General features: G+C 38.8%; 2 protein-coding genes across 3 annotated transcripts; one reads left to right on the top strand and one right to left on the bottom strand.

Moving 5' to 3' along the window:
* Window positions 1-816: 816 nt before the first annotated feature.
* Window positions 817-1,911, top strand: LOC149068488 (uncharacterized). Its single transcript, XM_089251565.1, has one exon. The coding sequence runs from the start codon at window positions 817-819 to the stop codon at window positions 1,909-1,911; it is 1,095 nt and encodes a 364-aa protein (XP_089107691.1).
* A 7,362-nt stretch (window positions 1,912-9,273) lies between these two features.
* LOC149068487 (uncharacterized) lies at window positions 9,274-16,947 on the bottom strand. Of its 2 annotated transcripts, XM_089251603.1 has the most exons (3): window positions 16,646-16,947; window positions 12,531-12,724; window positions 9,274-11,706 (listed from the first exon to the last, which is right to left on the bottom strand). In XM_089251603.1, exon 3 carries the CDS (start codon window positions 10,800-10,802, stop codon window positions 9,702-9,704), a length of 1,101 nt encoding a protein of 366 aa, XP_089107729.1. In that variant the 5' UTR covers window positions 10,803-11,706; window positions 12,531-12,724; window positions 16,646-16,947; the 3' UTR covers window positions 9,274-9,701. The 2 variants fall into 2 exon arrangements, with proteins under 2 accessions (XP_089107729.1, XP_089107728.1); XM_089251602.1 differs by lacking the exon at window positions 12,531-12,724.
* Window positions 16,948-17,358: the final 411 nt, after the last annotated feature.

The raw sequence follows: 17,358 nt of genomic DNA, 5'->3' as shown, positions 1-17,358 counted from the left end.
AAAGTGTCATCTCTAGGCTTTGGCAACGATTCCAAGATAACGGAAATGTCAGTAGACGTCACAGTACAGGTCGCCCCCGAGTTATAATGCCGAATGAAGACCGGTATTTGGCAATAACTGCCAAAAGAAGCAGACGGAGCACATCCGACCTGTCTCGTCAGCTATCTGCAGCCACGGGTACCAGTTTCAAGGCAAACCGTGTACAGACGTTTTGGAGATATTGGTCTATATGCTCGCAGGCCTGTCAGATGTGTTCCGCTCACGCAAACTCACTATCGGCAGCGATTAGCCTGGAGTTGAGAACATGCAATGTGGCCATCGTCATAGTGGGCTTGTGTGATGTTTTTCGACGAGTCCAGGTTTAGCTTGCAGTCTGATTCACGTCGGACTTTCACGTGGAGAACGCCAGGTACCCGTTACCACCAAGACAACATCATTGAACGACACCGTTACGGTGGTGCAGCATTGCTCGTTTGGGGTGGAATTATACTGGGTTCCGTTGAATTACGATATCTCGCCAACCTTGGCGGTGACTTGGCGACCGAAACATGTAGTACCGCCAAGTCAGTTCGTTTGTCGTCAGTCGAGATCTGGACTCGCGGAGACTGGGTTGTATTTTGTGTATGTGCTAAGCGTCATGTAATATTTTTTGTTTCACTTTACTGTTAATTAAAGTAATAATTGGGTATGAAGCACTCCGTATTACTTTGCAATCTCCGTTTTCTACTCTGCTACACCTTGCGTCTGTAGAAATCGCAAGAGGTTATTGGCACCAGGTCACGTTGTCACTGCGTGGTAACCAGAAGTGAAACCGAAATGGCTCCGATGGACGTTAGGCTCCAGATCGACAGATTGCAGTGTCAAAAGGACTGGACACGATGGAAAATGTCGACGACTCTACTGCTGATGACCCATGAACTTTTGGGTTTTGTAACGGGAGAGGAAGTTCCTCCGAGAGAAAAGGAAAATTCGTCGCTCGCCGAGGCAGCGGAGTTTCGTCAATCCAAAAAGGACTTCGACGTAGGTGACGCTAATGCACTGTTGCTCATAACTCAGAGCCTAGATGAAACGAACTTTGACTTTGTAAAAACGTGCACAACAGCCAGAGAAGCGTGGGAAAAGCTGCTAGCGATCTACGACAAGTCATCGTCGCATCGACTAGACCGGCTGTGGACGGAGTTTTTTCACCTCGAGTGGAGCGAGAAAGAAACTGTCGCGTCTTTCATCAGCCGTTGCCAGAATATATTCATAGAAGCAAACGACGAGCTTCGCCGCATTTTAAAATGCGAGGTTCCCAGTGCGATGTTGCTGTTTCGTATTGTGTCAACACTACCGAGGGAGTACATGGCCTTCAAGACGGTATGGGATGGTGTACCACTGGATGAACGGTCAATCGAGCTCTTAACAGAACGGTTGTGCGGATTTGAACAACAAAGCAAGTTACAACGGGGTTCAGACGGCTCGGCGTTACGCGCGGAGAAAATGGATTCCTTTCCCGGCGAAAAGAAACTCGTATCGAAAAGGAAAGACGAGAAATGGAAACAAGGACAGAAAAATCACGGGAAAACTGGATCTACTGCGAAAATAACGTGTTTCGTGTCACCGAATTCGGGCTCCGCGATGTCATGTATGTTACTACAAGCCGCCGATAGCTGGATTGCGGACTCGGGAGCATCACATCACATGACACCGAATAGCGATGTATTCGTGAATTTCGAGAAATTCGAACTTCCGGAAGTTGTCAATGCTGCTGGTGGGGAGAAGCTTCTTGCCTATGGATGCAGTCGGATAAACGTAAAAACGAAAGTCAACGGTAAGTGGAATCGCAACTTTCTCATCGATGTCTGGTACGTTCCCGATTTGAAATATCAGCTCTTCTCCTTAACGCATGCTCTCGAGAAAAATCTGTAAACGATTTTTGTGAATAGGTACTGCTACGTAAAAAGAAACCACGTGACTGTTGCAGTCGGGCAAAAATCGAATAATGGTTTGTTCATCATGAACATGGTTATTGAGAAACCAAAAGTGTCTGTACCAGTACTCGTTTCAAGTTCGAGTGACACTCTCCAGTTAATGCACGAGAGGTTGGTGCATCAAAATAAAAAGCACTGTGAAAAATTTCTCAAGAAGAAGGGAATTTCTGTGTCTGCTGGTGACACTCAATTTTGTGTTGGGTGTGCGTATGGGAAGTCCCATAGAAAATCATTCAAGTCTCGAATGATTAGAGCAACACAACCAGGTGAACAAATCAATGCTGATGTTGTAGGACCCATGGAAGAAGTCTCTGTTGGAGGTTCTCGTTTCATGCTGATTATGAAAGATGACTACACCAAGTTTCGTCGTGTTTTCTTCTTGAAAGCTAAAAGTGAAGTAGCTTCTTGCATCGAGACTTTTCTCAACGAAATTAAAACAGCAGGTCATGTTGTGAAGCAATTTCTGTGTGATTCCGGAACAGAATTTGTAAATAATGCAGTAAAGAAAATTCTTAATGATCGTGGTATTGAGATGTGTGTGTCCATGGTTGAAACACCTGAACAAAATGGGGCGGCTGAACGTGAAAATCGCATAGTTGTGGAAGCAGCCAGGGCCATGGTTCATCATAAGCAACTTCCTAAGAAGCTGTGGGCAGAGGCTTGCAATACTGCTGTATTCGTTCTCAACCACACAGGTCCAACTCCAGTAGATGGTAAAACACCGCATGAGCTGTGGTATGGTAAACCAGACAATTTTAATTTCAAACGTCTACGAATGTTTGGTACTAGGTGTTATGCTCATCAACCAAAACAAAGGCGTCGAAAGTGGGACAGAAAGTCTGTGGAAGGACTGTTTGTTGGTTACCAGGCTCACGATGAATATCGTGTGTACATACCATGTAAAAACGCTGTCAAATTAACCTGTAACGTTATTTTCTGTAAAGAATCATCATTCAAAGCAGAAACTGTGGATTTCATTGAAAATTGTGATGAGTGCAGCGATGAAGATGATAACATCCAAGTGTCCCTGAGGACTGATGATGAATGCCAAGAAAAACCAGAAATTTCCGAAAGGCGGTATCCTCTTCGAGAACGTAGACCACCTCCTTTTCTTACAGAAAATTATGTGCTGTTGGTCAGTACCTTGACTGGTGTTAGCACTCCTAGCAGTTACAGTGAAGCTGTAAGTTCGCCTGAAGCGAAAATGTGGCATCATGCCATGGAGGAAGAAATGAGGTCTCACGAAGAGAATCAAACATGGGAACTGACAAAACTTCCTACCGGTAAAAGAGTTCTTGACATCAAGTGGGTGTACCGAATCAAAACAAAAGCAGACGGATCACTTGACAAGGTGAAAGCTAGGCTTGTCACAAGAGGTTTTACGCAGAGAAAAGGTCAAGACTATGATGACTTGTTTTTCCCCGTTGCTCGTTTTGATACCCTGCGTACTGTTCTTAGTGTTGCGGCTTCACATAAATTGTATCTTCATCAATTTGATGTGAAAACAGCTTTCCTGTATGGATTTCTTGATGAGGAAATTTATATGCGACAACCAGAGGGATGATGATGGCTCTGGTCGAGTGTGTCGTCTTATACGTTCGCTTTATGGACTAAAGCAAGCTCCTCGATGTTGGAATCGTCGATTCGCGCAATTTATCACCAAGTTGAATTTTCAACAATCTCAGGCTGATCCATGTCTGTTTATTAGAAAGACAGAGGAAGAGATGCTCATCATCGCTCTCTATGTTGATGACGGACTGGTAGCTGGATCAAGCAAGTTGGAGATAGACAAGCTGATCGCTGATCTGAAGCAAGAGTTCAAGATAACTGATGGTCCACTAGACTCGTTCTTGAGTGTCCAAGTTCAACAGAAAGAAAATGGGGACATTTTCATATCTCAAGGCCTGTATGCTGAGAAAATCTTGCATCGTTTTGGTATGGAGCAAGCTAAGCCAGTAGCTACTCCATGTGAAACCACTAAAGCTCAGGAGGGAGCTGATCCTGTCGATGTTCCTTATAGAGAAGCAGTTGGGTGCTTACAGTATCTAGCTGTGGTTACTCGCCCGGATGTAGCTTTTGCTGTAACTTTTGTGTCTCGAGCTTTGTGCAAACCAACAAAAGATGACTGGATTCGTGTGAAAAGGATTTACCGATACCTTCATGGTACCACTGATTTGGGCCTGATGTATCGTTCATCTCTGAGATCAATCTTCTGTGTTTACAGTGATGCAGATCATGCTGGTGATCTGAAAACTCGAAGGTCAACTTCTGGAATGGTCTCTTTGAATTCAGGTGCTGCTATCACCTGGTGGTCAAGGCTTCAACACAGTGTAGCCATCTCCTCGACGGAAGCCGAATATGTAGCCGCAAGTGAAGCTGCTAATGAGCTGGTGTGGTTGAAGCTGTTGTTCAAAGAACTTATCGGATTCGGTGACATTCCAGTTCTCTATGTGGACAACCAAAGTGCTATAAAGCTGGTGCAAAATCCACAATTTCATCGTAGATCAAAGCATATTGACGTTCAATTTCATTCAGTGCGTGAAAAATGTGAAAACAATGTAATGTCTGTGATGTATGTACCGTCCCGAGATCAAAGGGCTGATATCATGACAAAGCCATTGTCAAGAGTAATTTTTAATTGTATTCGCAAAAATATTGGCTTAATATCGGGAGGGAGTGTTGAATTACGATATCTCGCCAACCTTGGCGGTGACTTGGCGACCGAAACATGTAGTACCGCCAAGTCAGTTCGTTTGTCGTCAGTCGAGATCTGGACTCGCGGAGACTGGGTTGTGTTTTGTGTATGTGCTAAGCGTCATGTAATATTTTTTGTTTCACTTTACTGTTAATTAAAGTAATAATTGAGTATGAAGCACTCTGTATTACTTTGCAATCTCCGTTATCTACTCTGCTACACCTTGCGTCTGTAGAAATCGCAAGAGATCTGCATGTTCAAACCGGAACCATGAAAGCCCAAATTCATCGGGACATCATTCTGGAACAACATGTACGTTTGTTTAGGGGTGCCATGGGAGCAAAATTTGTGTTTATGGATGACAACGCCCGTCCTCACCGAGCAAACATCGTAAACGAATGCCTTGAATCTGAGGATATGACCCGTATGGAATGGCCAGCATTCTCACCTGACTTGAGAAAAAGAATTCAATAATGAAATAAATGAGGTAGAGAGCCGAAGGTGCATTAAAGTAAAACGGACAAGGTGAATATATATCTATGTATATACTGTAATTAGAATTTCATAACGTAAGTTGTAATGAGTAAGTTGTATAGGTATATCTCATAATGTAGATTACAAAAGAGGGTGTTAGTGGGGGGGGGGGGGAGGAAAAGAAATAAATGAAACATTTCAGAGAGAATCAGAAATATTGTTAAATGTCGGTACTGTAATTGAAAGAAGATAAAATTTGATTAGTAACTATTGATTCGCAGCTAGATGCTTGGTCACCCGGTGCAAGCGCGCATTTTTACGCCCCCTTGTAATGGTAAAGGAGAGGTTTCAGAATGAAATTTGCGACACCTCGGGTTCAGCGCCTGGCGTACGAGACCCATGGCCTCCACATCCTGTAGCGGGGCCCCTAGTCTGGGATATTTTGCGGGCCCCTCGGCCAGACTTTTAACGGGCCTCTTCTGTAGTTAATTTATAGCGTGAAAAAGCAAAAAATGATGAGAACCGTCCCGGGCTCCAGGGCTAGAGCCCTGTCAGCCCTCCCTCTGTGGGGGCCATGACGAGACCCGTCTGCTCCCCCTAGTTGCGGCCCTGTGTATGAATGAAGGCTGACAGTTGAATTCATATCAGATGGCATAGAGTTATAAAATTCAGGAACTATGTAAGTAAAATACTTTCTTTTCAAAGTTTTATGAACACAAGATAATGCATAGATTCAATTTATTCCTGAGGAAGAACGAGACAAATTATTATTTAAAGAAAACTGATTTTTGAAAATGAGGAAGTGTGATTTAGAAAAATATATACATATATATCAACTTTATTCGGAAAATCCATTGATTCAGCTGAATGCATGCTGTGCTATAACCTCACTTTTTCCGGCATGCCGAAAGTGGCCAAGACCACAACATACAAAAAGCATGTGCCCCTCGTGTTTTACGCCATGCCGGCCAATGCGTGGGAATACGGTAAGTTTATTAAAATTTTTGAGTAAAATAATTTGGTAGTTGTTCAAATCAGCGCTCGTGTAATCAGTTCCATTTTGCCCAGATCTTAACTTGAAAAGTAAAAAATACGTTGGCAGAGGAATGGGAAAAAAGACGAGCCCACAAAAAGCCAAGTATTGTACTTAGTTTGAATTCTTTTACGAGAGAACACACCTTTTCTTTTCCTCTCCTACAAAGAAGCATTCAACAGTGGGCGGAACAAAAATTTTAAACCACACAACACTAAATCCGATATCCCGCTGTTTGTACGGGGGGAAGGAAAAATGGTTGGATTTTTTTCGAAGCAGTTTTGTGACAATTACCTGAACCTTTTTCAAGTAGATTTTCTCAACACCCTCAAACCATCAGTCGGTTAATCGATGGCTCTCAGAAATATCAAAATCTGTTGATACCGGTTTAGGTATTGCGCAAAGGAATGCGATTGGTGAAGAACTGGTGGAGGGTTGGACAGAAGCTTCCAGAAGGTTATACTCATCCAGGCAGTGGTGCCACAAACCCGGTACAATGAAATAGAAATTTGTAGAATGTTCCTTTTCTCGAAGTTTCGACAGACCTTTAAATAGTAGGGAGTTGTACGATTTTGGACTCGAATAGAGAGAGACTGGATGAAAAATCAGTTGTGATTGAACTGTGCGAGAAAGTTGTTAGCTCTCTGATTAGGTTGTAAATTGCTTTTCTGTAAATAAATCTGTGATTGTCCATCGAACCGCTTTTTGTTTTGCAATCTCGAAGTCTTGTGAAAAATTATCCGGAACAGTATCTAAGAGGCTTCGACATTACTCTTTACGTTCCCCTAGCGTAACCAACCGTCTTCCTTTTTTATGTCATTTCAAGCGTCCTTCTCCGTTTCGGAAAATTCGCCTTTTTGTCCTCCTTTTCAGGTTTCCGGATTTTTTTTTTTTTGGGAAATTTTTTTTTCTCCACTTAGAAACACATATTTCTTTATTGATATGAGTTTGTTTGGTTTTCCCCCCACACGCATTCACCAATAGTCGTCGAAATTCCCAAAATTTTTTCTGTTTCTGCTTTTTTTAGCGGTTCTGTTTTAGAGTTGAGGAAAATTATAGGTGTGACCGGTTTTATTGGTCGGAGAATAGTAGCGCCATCTATCGGGGAAATTGGGATACGTGACGTCACCAACGATGCATACGCAGTACGTTCTACTTCCACAGTCAACAAAGCGCAAAAGCCTATTTTGTGTGCTTTCAATCCTCATGTTATTGTACAAGTAATACGGATTCCAGACTATTCTAGAACTGATCTTACGTAAGAATTGTAAAGACGCAGCAATGTTTCTGTATTTTGAAAAAAATTGCTGTTGCGAATTATGAAACCGACATTCCTTGATGCTTTTGAAACAATGTCATCAATATGCTGGTTGAAATTGAGAGTCTTATCAAAAGTGACACCTAGGTCCTTCGTGTACTCTAATCCTTCGAGCGTTTGACCATCAATATTGTAATTATACAGGATGGGGCTATGCTTCTTACTGAAAGACAAACGTTTGCACTTGGCAATATTCAGATTTAACTTATTGGTGTTACACCATGAACTGAGTTATTTGACAGAATTTTGTAGCGTCTGGAACAGTGTTTCTCAACCGCTGGGCCTTGGCATCAGTCAAACCGGTCCATGAGGGAATTTGAAGACATCATAGCCACTCAGGTACAATAAACAATCTGGCCAATAGTCAGTTAGCCACGATTCAGATATGCACAATAATGATGGGTCGTATGAAGCGAGAAGATGCAATTTGTCCAGTTTATCACATAAGCTTTGTGTAGATTCGAAAAGATAACCGACAGTATATGTTCATTTTTTTGTAAGACGAGGTGACTCGTGGCCATGCTGTCATAAATGATCAGAGGAACCATGCTGAGAAGTAGCTGCTTCCGCAATAGTTCACTCTTCAGTCGAAACCTTCTAGATCAGTGGTTTCAGTGCCGACTTAACGCAAGGGCCTGCCCGGCACGGCCCAGGGGCCTCAGAGAAATTAGAACCGGTTGCGATTTTCGAAAATTTGTCAGGTCTCAGAAAAATCACTTGGCCCGGGGACTCATGATGCTCTTAAGACGGCCCCGAGTGGTTCTCAACCTTTGGAAGCCTACGGCCCAGTTGATTTCTTTTTTTGCGAGTAGAAGTGTCAGTTATATACACATGACTATCACCAATGGCAATATGGTCATGAGTCACCCGCAGTCTTACAAACAAATGAACATATACTGTTGGTTATCTTTTCGAATCTTCACGAAGCTTATGTAATAAACTGGACAAATTGCATCTTCTTCTTGCTATATACGACCCATCATTATTGTGCAGATCTGAATTGTGGCAAACTGGTGATTGACCAGATTGTTTATTGTGCCCAAGTGGCTATGAAGTCTTCAAATGCGACCAAACTTTTTCAACAGATGATAGAGTCTGCATCTTTGTCAAACATTTCGCTGCAACACACAGCCATTATGTAGTCTGGTGTCACTTGCAGACATGAGGAATTCGGGGATATTAATGCACAACTAAACCACTTCACAAATGTGACAAGATGAATGTAGATTTCAACCTTAGTTATAACGAAAAATAATCATCCACTTCCTTGAATGGTATAACAACTTAGTTTGTCTGAATTAGTTAAAACTTAATTTGAAAACATTAGATTTGTTTTGCATAAATATTCAATTTCTTGAAGAGTTTATAAAACATGTATGCAAACACAGAAGATGAAGAACGATCGTCTAGAAAACGACGAAGCAAAGCACGAGCAATCTCTGTTAATATTCTTTTCATATGATTCAGCTGCAGAAGTGATGCACTATCATGTAACCACAAGGGATCATGCAATTAACGTAATCCAATATTGGAACAGTTTCGAACATATGAAATATCTGATTGGAATACAACAGTAAAAGTAGTAGTCTAGCATTTTAATAACTGACAATCACAGGTATCTCAATTTCGGAATGCTTCATCATTTTATTTTTTAAATATGAGTCACAGGCTAACAAAGATGTTCTATAACTAAAGCAATTGAGAAAAACCTGTGAAGAAAGAAATTTTAGTGAATTAATAAGAAATTATCTTGAACTAATCATTCAATATTTTTGGGTAACTTGGCACCATCACAAATAAAATAAAGAACACTGTAACCAAATGAAGAAAGTTCTTTATCATGTGAAATAACTAGCATTAATACATTCAACAAGAGACTCTTTGTATGTCCATTTGAAATATTAAAAAAAAACCCCATTGTTTTAGTAAGCAGTATGCATTGAGAAAGTTTCATCAATAATTTAGTTTCCAGGCCACACAATCAATAAAAGATTCAAAGAAAACTACTAGATGTCACATTGATCATCAAAAACCTGTGCACACACACACTTTTTACTATAATAAAGCATTCACTTTCTTTTTAGATTTTGGAAGATTTGTTATTGAACTTTAATTTATTTATTCTTTCCTTCTAACACCTCTCTTTATCACTCTAAAGAAGTACAGGTTCCTCCACTGAAATATCATCATAGGCCATACTCTTATATGCTAAACCATTTCCTTGACGCTAGTAATTTCATTTGAACTCCCTTCAGAATGAATCAAGTTGTGCTTTTTCAAATAAGAACTGGTTGAAAACTTTTGGTAACAAAAATCACATTCGTATGGCTTCTCTCCAGTGTGGATTCTTTTGTGTGCGTTAAAATTGCTGCTGGAAGAAAATGCTTTATGGCAGATATTACACTCGTGTGGCCTCTCTTTACTATGGACCCTGTTGTGCGATTTTAAATCATCCACTCGAGAAAATGTTTTACCACACATTTGACACTCATGTGGCTTCTCTCCCGTGTGGACTTTCTTGTGCATGTTCAAAACACTTAATCGAGAGAATGTTTTACCACAGATATCACATTTGTGTGGCTTCTCTCCACTATGGACCATGTTGTGTAATTTTAAACCACCAACTTGGGAAAATGTTTTACCACAAATTTCACACTCGTGTGGCTTCTCTCCCGTGTGGACTCTTTTGTGCATATTCAAACTGTTGCTGAGAGAAAACTGTTTACCACAAATTTCACACTTGTGTGGTTTCTCTCCAGTATGGATTCTGTTGTGTGATTTTAAATGGGCTACTTGAGAAAAATTTTTACCACAAATTTCACACTCATACGGCTTCTCTCCCGTGTGAACTCTTTTGTGCATATTCAAACTTTGGCTGAGAGAAAACTGTTTACCACAGATTTCACACTTGTGTGGTCTTTCTCCACTATGGACCTTGCTGTGTGATTTTAAATGCACCACTTGAGAGAATGTTTTACCACAAGTTTCACACTCATATGGTTTCTCACCAGTGTGGACTCTTCTGTGACGATTAAAACTGCTACGGTCAGAAAATATTTTACTACAGATATCACACTCATGTGACTTCTCTACCGTGTGGACTCTTTTGTGTTGGTTAAAACTCCTACGGTCAGAAAATACTTTACCACAGGTTTCACAGTCACATGACTTCTTTCCCATGTGGACTCTTATGTGAATGTTTAAACTGCTACTTTGAGAAAATTGTTTGCCACAGATATCCCACTCACGTGATCCCTTCCCACTATGAACCCTGTTTTGTGATTTTGCATTTCTAACCCGAGAAAACATTTTACCACAGATTGTGTGGCTTGTGCCAGTTCAAATCACTGTCAGAAAATGTATTATCACAATTATTATGCTTATAATGGCTACTCTCATGTGTGAAATATTTGATGTGCGTGTTTAAATTTCACAAAAAAAAAAAAATTCACATTCATGTGGTTCCTCCTCAGTGTGAATTTATGTATGCCTGTCTAAAGTGTCTATTGAATGAAACATTTTTCAACAGATGTCACACTGGTGTAGCTTCTTTTCTGCGTGTCTTTTTTTGTATAGATTTAAATTGATGATCTTTTAAAATGTTTTACTACAGGTATCGCATTGCTGTGTGTTTCCTAAAGTATTGAGATTCAAATCCAATGTCTTTACAGTAGTAGTTACTTAACATTAGTGTAAGTCATTCCTTTTCATCAATGTTCTTTTTCAGCACTGAGATCCATTTTAACTTTCCTTCACAAAGAAATGTATCAGAAAATATGGATTTTGTTTTAATTGAAACCAAACTGGCATCGCCTTCCTATACATCACCCTTGTTATGTGATCTCACAGATATACATCCATACTCTTAAAGATGTGTTTGAGCAAAGAGCAGACAACATACCGTGGAAATTGAAGTTTTCTACATATGATGCGAAGGTGAAACTGGAAAAAGTCATATGGTCTCTTCTGGAAATCGAACTCAGGTCCTCTTGCAAACCGGGCAAGGGTGCTATCATGAACACCACTGGAGACACAACCTTACCCTCCTTATTTCACACACTGTAATCTGAGTCTGTATAACTAAATAAATAATCTGCTATAGTTTCTACAATTCTTGTGAAGTTGGATGTTTTTCAGAAACATTTTTTCGCATATCCTCTAGTAAAGATTTGGTTGTTTTGTGCAGCAGATAATGATGGGAATCTTTGATTATCTACAAAATAAAGTAGAATCATAACAAAGTCTTGATATATTTTAATTAAGGTTGGCAAGGTTTTCGGCAGTACGCAGTAAAAGCCATGGTATTTACCCATACTGTCCAAAGCACTTGCCTCAAAAACGATGCATGAAAATCAAAGTAAAGATAAGGTCTATAATCAAATATAAATTATGAAATTGAAAACACTCAATTTTAGCAATTATATTATCAATTTATTATATAAAGATCACCTTTACAAAATGGCTAGCAAAATACAAAAGCTAAAAATTAAATGACACTTTCAGAACTTATTGTAAGAACTTGTCTTGAGTTTTAGTTTTTTTAGGGGTTTCTTTCAAGTATTTGTATCAGAAAAAAAAGTTACTGTTTTGTCGAATTTTGTCACTTTGAGGCTCCGGACTGTTTTAGGTACTTTGAAGATCCACTATCGAGGACTGCAGACACTTTTTTACCTGCGAGTGGTTTCCAATTTTTTTTCATGTATGATAGTACAGAAAAACCATCTCTTTTAAAGACACCGGTGAGACAAAAAAATTTGTCTGTGAAAGAGGGGTGACTGTTAATAAGGGGATTGAAATATATACTTTTATTATGCAGGGAGAAATAATAATTTGGCTGCAAAAGAGAGGTGTCTGTAAGGAGAGGTTTTATTCTACTCTGTATTTAAAAACTTACTGCCCAGAGCAAATACCGAAATAGAAATTCATGGATGCAACAGTTTATATGAAATGTTCCAATGGTTGAAAGTGAATGTTTTTCAAAATAGCCTCCAAAAAAAAAATAGCTGCATTTCAGAATACTGAATTGAGTTTAGTTACCTAGGATTGAAGACAGCAATTGGGCGCAGCATAACATTCTTCTTGTTTTTCTAACCATTTCATAGCCATCTGAAGGCAGTAAATTTGTGGACTGGAATGGTTTCGGTTGATCGATATTCGGATAATCGATGCTCTACTGTATTACCTATCCAATACTTTGGAATGCAACACTAACATGCTGGCCTTTATCAAAACTAATGAAAAGAGAAGGAATTTTAAACACTCTCACTTCAGTGATACAGCTCATATCAATTCATGTTATTGGATTTCATTAAGAACTTCTTCACAAGCAATTTGCTTCCCAAAAATGGTTTTTATCTATATTTATCTCCAACCCTTTTGTCTAATTGTGAAGAGAACATTGCCGATTCCTGAGGTTAAAAATATTTTTTTAAATATTTCACCTTTGCGAAGGGAATTTAAGATTCTCAGAACTTGCTTCATTAAAGTCCAAATTTTGAGTTCTTTTAGGCAAAAAACAATTTTTGCCGGGGCAGTTTTGCCCACTATCTTGCCAACTCTGCATATGGTAATCATTTTATAACTGACATATTTTTCGGATATAGTTGTTATCAATCACTTATTGTTATCAGAAACTGAATTCCCATGTGATCACATCAAGTGGCTTGAGTACAGGGTGCCCACTCTTACTGTTGCCCAATGGCTATTTCCGGAATTGTTTGTTTAAGTGGCAACTTTCAATTAGAAAGTGGCTGCTCTGTGTCTCCTCAGGCAAACAAAATATTCCCATGTTTCTAAGTGGAATATAAAGAAATAATTTCAGCATTAATGAAAGAAAGAAATCCAGAATTGATGAAAGAAATTATTCCAGCATTAATGAAAGAAAGAAATCCAGAATTGATGAAAGAAATTATTCCAGCATTAATGAAAGAAATAATTTAATCTTTTTTCATCTTTACATGAGTTCAATATCCTCTTTTTAATCTTTAAAACCCAATATTTAGAGACCGAACCGTACATTTCAATGGGGAAATTGCCAGGCACAAACTTTGTTTTCACTGAGTCACATGATTTCCTTGCATTCGATGTCGCTGCCATAATGGTGGCTGGATGCTCCCTTCAGTAATATAAGCTTGATGATACCAAGGGTTCAGAGATTAGCCATGTAGAAGCTACAACTTGATTATACAGGCTTATTTCTAACTTAGCTCTGATCCCTGTATAATGCTCATTGCCTACCTAAGGCAGTATCTGAATTCAACTTTGTTGCAAGCATTTGTCTCCTAAAAGATGTTTTGGACGTAGTCGACGAACTATTTGTTGCTTTTCAAGCAGACAACCTTAGTTTTAACTCTTACTGAGAGGTTAAAATTAACAAGATTCTGGATAGAAAAATTTCATAACAACCCTGGAATATGTTTGAAATACTTCACTTCACAATTAGAAAAAGGATATCAGTATTAGAGAGACAAATAAAAATTAAAAACGCTCAGGTTAAATCAACATGAAAGCAAAAAAACAGTTTTTAGACTATCTGGCTGAAAACTTAGACAACAGGTTTGAAGAAAGTACAATGAACATTTTCATTGACTTTGAAGCAGTTTTGAATCATATGAATGACATAACACGTGCAAAAACTTTTCAGTCTAATGATAATAAAAAAAAAAAGATACTATGTATAATGGTCCAAAAATGAATTACAACCCAAGTTCTGATGAAGCAATGGACAGTTTAAATTTGTCTCTATTGTAAAGGAAATGAGACTACCTTGTATAAAGATGAAAACATGCTTCCTAAAGAAGCGCCACTTACTGAAGAATGGTTATTCGTGAAAGAACTATTATACACAAATATAAAGGAATGAAAATGGCAGAATTTTGTAAATATATCAGTGGGTGCAGAGAAATAGTAACACACCTTTTATGTATCCAGAATATTGAAAGTTGAGCGTAATTGCCTTAACTTTGCCCCTTTCAATAGCATCATGTGAACATGGTTTTGCGACATTAAATCATATAACCTCAAGAAAAAGAGAGGGCTGAACTTGGTGATGACCATTTGGACACCCTAATATAAGATCATCATGCAAACAGTGCCGTCTTAACGCATGGGGCCCACCCGGGCATGGCCTGGGAGACATAGAGAAGAGGGGCCTAAGAAAAATGAGAAGTAGTTGAATTTTTTTAGAATTTGTAATGTACGGCTTCAGAAAAATCACTTGGCCCTGGGTGCTCATGATGCTCTTACGACGGTGCTGCATGCGAAGGTCCTTTTTTTCACTGTGATATGGAGTTTGAACTGGCTATTAAGGTTTTGGAAGCAAAAGAAAAAACTGCTGAAAAAAATGCAATAATTATATACATATAGTGTATATGCATATGATTGGCTCTTGTTATCTAATATTTTTTTATACATTTGTATCAAATCAATATTTAATATAAGGTTTTTGATTAAATATTTTTCAAAGCTTGAAAGTTTTGACGTATATTTTCATTTATGTATCATGAATTTTATATAGGCTACGAATGTCTTGGTATTTCATATGGTTTTCAGGGTGTTCAATTACAATTTAAAATTATTTTTCATCGTTAAAAAATTACCCTCATTTTTGAAAAATACCCCTCAATATTTGGGAGAAAAATGAAATTACTCGTCATAAATTTTTTTTTTGAATAACACTGGGTAAAAAGGTTTTTTCCCCATTTAGAGCTGTTTTTCCCTTTTTTCCATTTTTAAAATTTGAATATCTCAGTGAATATTACACTTTGAAAAGTGGAATTTTTTTGTTGGCATCGGGAGAGAAAGGGCAACCACTTCTAATTGGGAATTTGGACCACAAGGTGTCCATATAAAAAGTTAAAATTTTTATTTAAATAACTGTACAACCCCCTTGCAACATGAATGACATATCTGAGTACTACATGTTATTCTGAAAATTTTTCCAACTGGAAGTATGCCTCTATGACCAATGGTTCGCCAGTAAAATGTCACATGCCCTGTTACCTATACACCCTGTACAAAATAAATAAATGACACACATCTTTTTAATAACACAAAGTACTTTGTTGGTTCTGGCAAATGGAGAAGGGTTTTCATTTTTACTCAGATTGTCTAGATCAGGGTTGAACAAATCTCGGAGGCCAGGTCGCCACTACAACTAAAATATTGGTACTGGTACCTAAAATTTTATTTGCATAGTTACTAAATTGCAGGCTGACAGCAGCAACGAATATTTGTAATTTATAGCAGCATATCTGCCAACATGAAAGAGGCTCTGATAAAGTCCAAAGAAGCATTGTTTCGCACATTTTTTTCTTTGGGTAAAAATTGTTCTGGCTCCTAGATTTTCTTGCGATTCATCCATCCCTGGTCTAGATCATCATCCCCAAGCAGAGGGTGCTATAGATCAATCAAGATTTTTATCACAATACACCGTAAGATGCCAGGGCAGAGTTTAAATTTGTTTCTTTCTTTTCTTTTTCACTTGATTCACCCGGTATGATATCACCGGTATTCCCCCATAAATGAGAAGCTGATACTTTTTTTCTTAACATGGAGGACCCCCGGGTAGAAATGAGAATCATTCCGTCTAAACAAAAATTCACTTGAAAATCAATGCAATGGGGATAGGGACAGTAAATGTCTGATAAGAGGGTCCAGAGATGCCGCTGTACTCTAATTTACTTGAGTTCCAGGACCCAGGTTATTGGAAAAATCTGGTCCACCACTCTGATCTATCGCCATTTAACTGCCACATATTTTCACACCTGAATGTGGGAGCCATGTCACTTCTTCTTGCCACTTGGCAGTCGAGTGGTTAGGGAACTAGCCTCTCACTGTGCAGGTCTGGGTTCGAATCCCGGTTCGGTGTACGATAGTTTATTCCTTTACAATGGTTTGTCACTTTTTAAATCCTCTCAGTAACTGAAGACCCGAGCAGCGCCGGGTATTATAGCTAGATTATGATATTACTGTTGGTTTCCGCTTTTATGTTTTCTAAGCTGGTGATTTTTTTTTTTTCTTTTGGCCTCCGTAGCGTCAGTTACGGCCTTGGCGACTTTTCGTCGAGCCGTTGGGCGTGTTTGGCACCGGAAAAAAGTCACCAAGGGAATCTATATTATACTGCAACATAGGGCATAAGGACATATACTGACCTGTAATTGAATGTGAACTTGACCACGAACGAATCCGTCAGAAAAATTAATGGATCCTCGTAAGAAAGGATCCTGTTATATCCCCGAATGACCAATTATGACCATTTGATGACCCTTTAGCGATATCTCAATCAATGGCAATGCCCGTCGGGTAAACAATTAAACATCGTCGACTGTAACCAACATCAACTCCCGAGATAAACAAAGGATGAAGTTCGTTGTTGTTGTTTTAGGATTTTTTCCGAATCATTTTTCTTTGCGTGACTTCATGGTTTTAAACATTTTTGATTTTCTTTTTGATTGTCTGCTGATGGAAAAAGCACCAACCGATTGCAAATGAAACCAAAATGTGTAATTAGAATGAGGCTTTTTTTGGATCACGTGATATTTTGAGCAACCAATATGGCGAGTTCCTGTGCGATTCATGAAAGAAACAAATCTAAATTAAAGAAACATAGAAATGAATAGTTTTTTCTTCTTTTTAATGGGAGCTAGAAATTTTGAATTTTTTTTTTCAAACTTCAAGTTATCGATATGCCTGTTTTTCCTTCAAAACATACTTGATTAAAGCTGCGGTTCTTCAATGCAATTTATATGGGCATATAATTAATTTAAAAACATCCTAAACTATATGGATTGATGCAATTGGATAATACACTGAAGAGCAAAAAAAAACTGGTAACCTGCCTAATATCGTGTAGGGCCCCCGCGAG

The sequence above is a fragment of the Pholcus phalangioides genome, unplaced genomic scaffold (assembly GCF_987345545.1).
Source record: "Pholcus phalangioides strain wild (caught in Gottingen) unplaced genomic scaffold, Ppha-v1.0 ptg000027l_1, whole genome shotgun sequence".
NCBI classification, from domain to species: Eukaryota; Metazoa; Arthropoda; class Arachnida; order Araneae; family Pholcidae; genus Pholcus; species Pholcus phalangioides.
The sequence above is the reverse complement of the archived record's forward strand: the minus strand, read 5'-3'. Positions and strand labels throughout refer to the sequence as shown.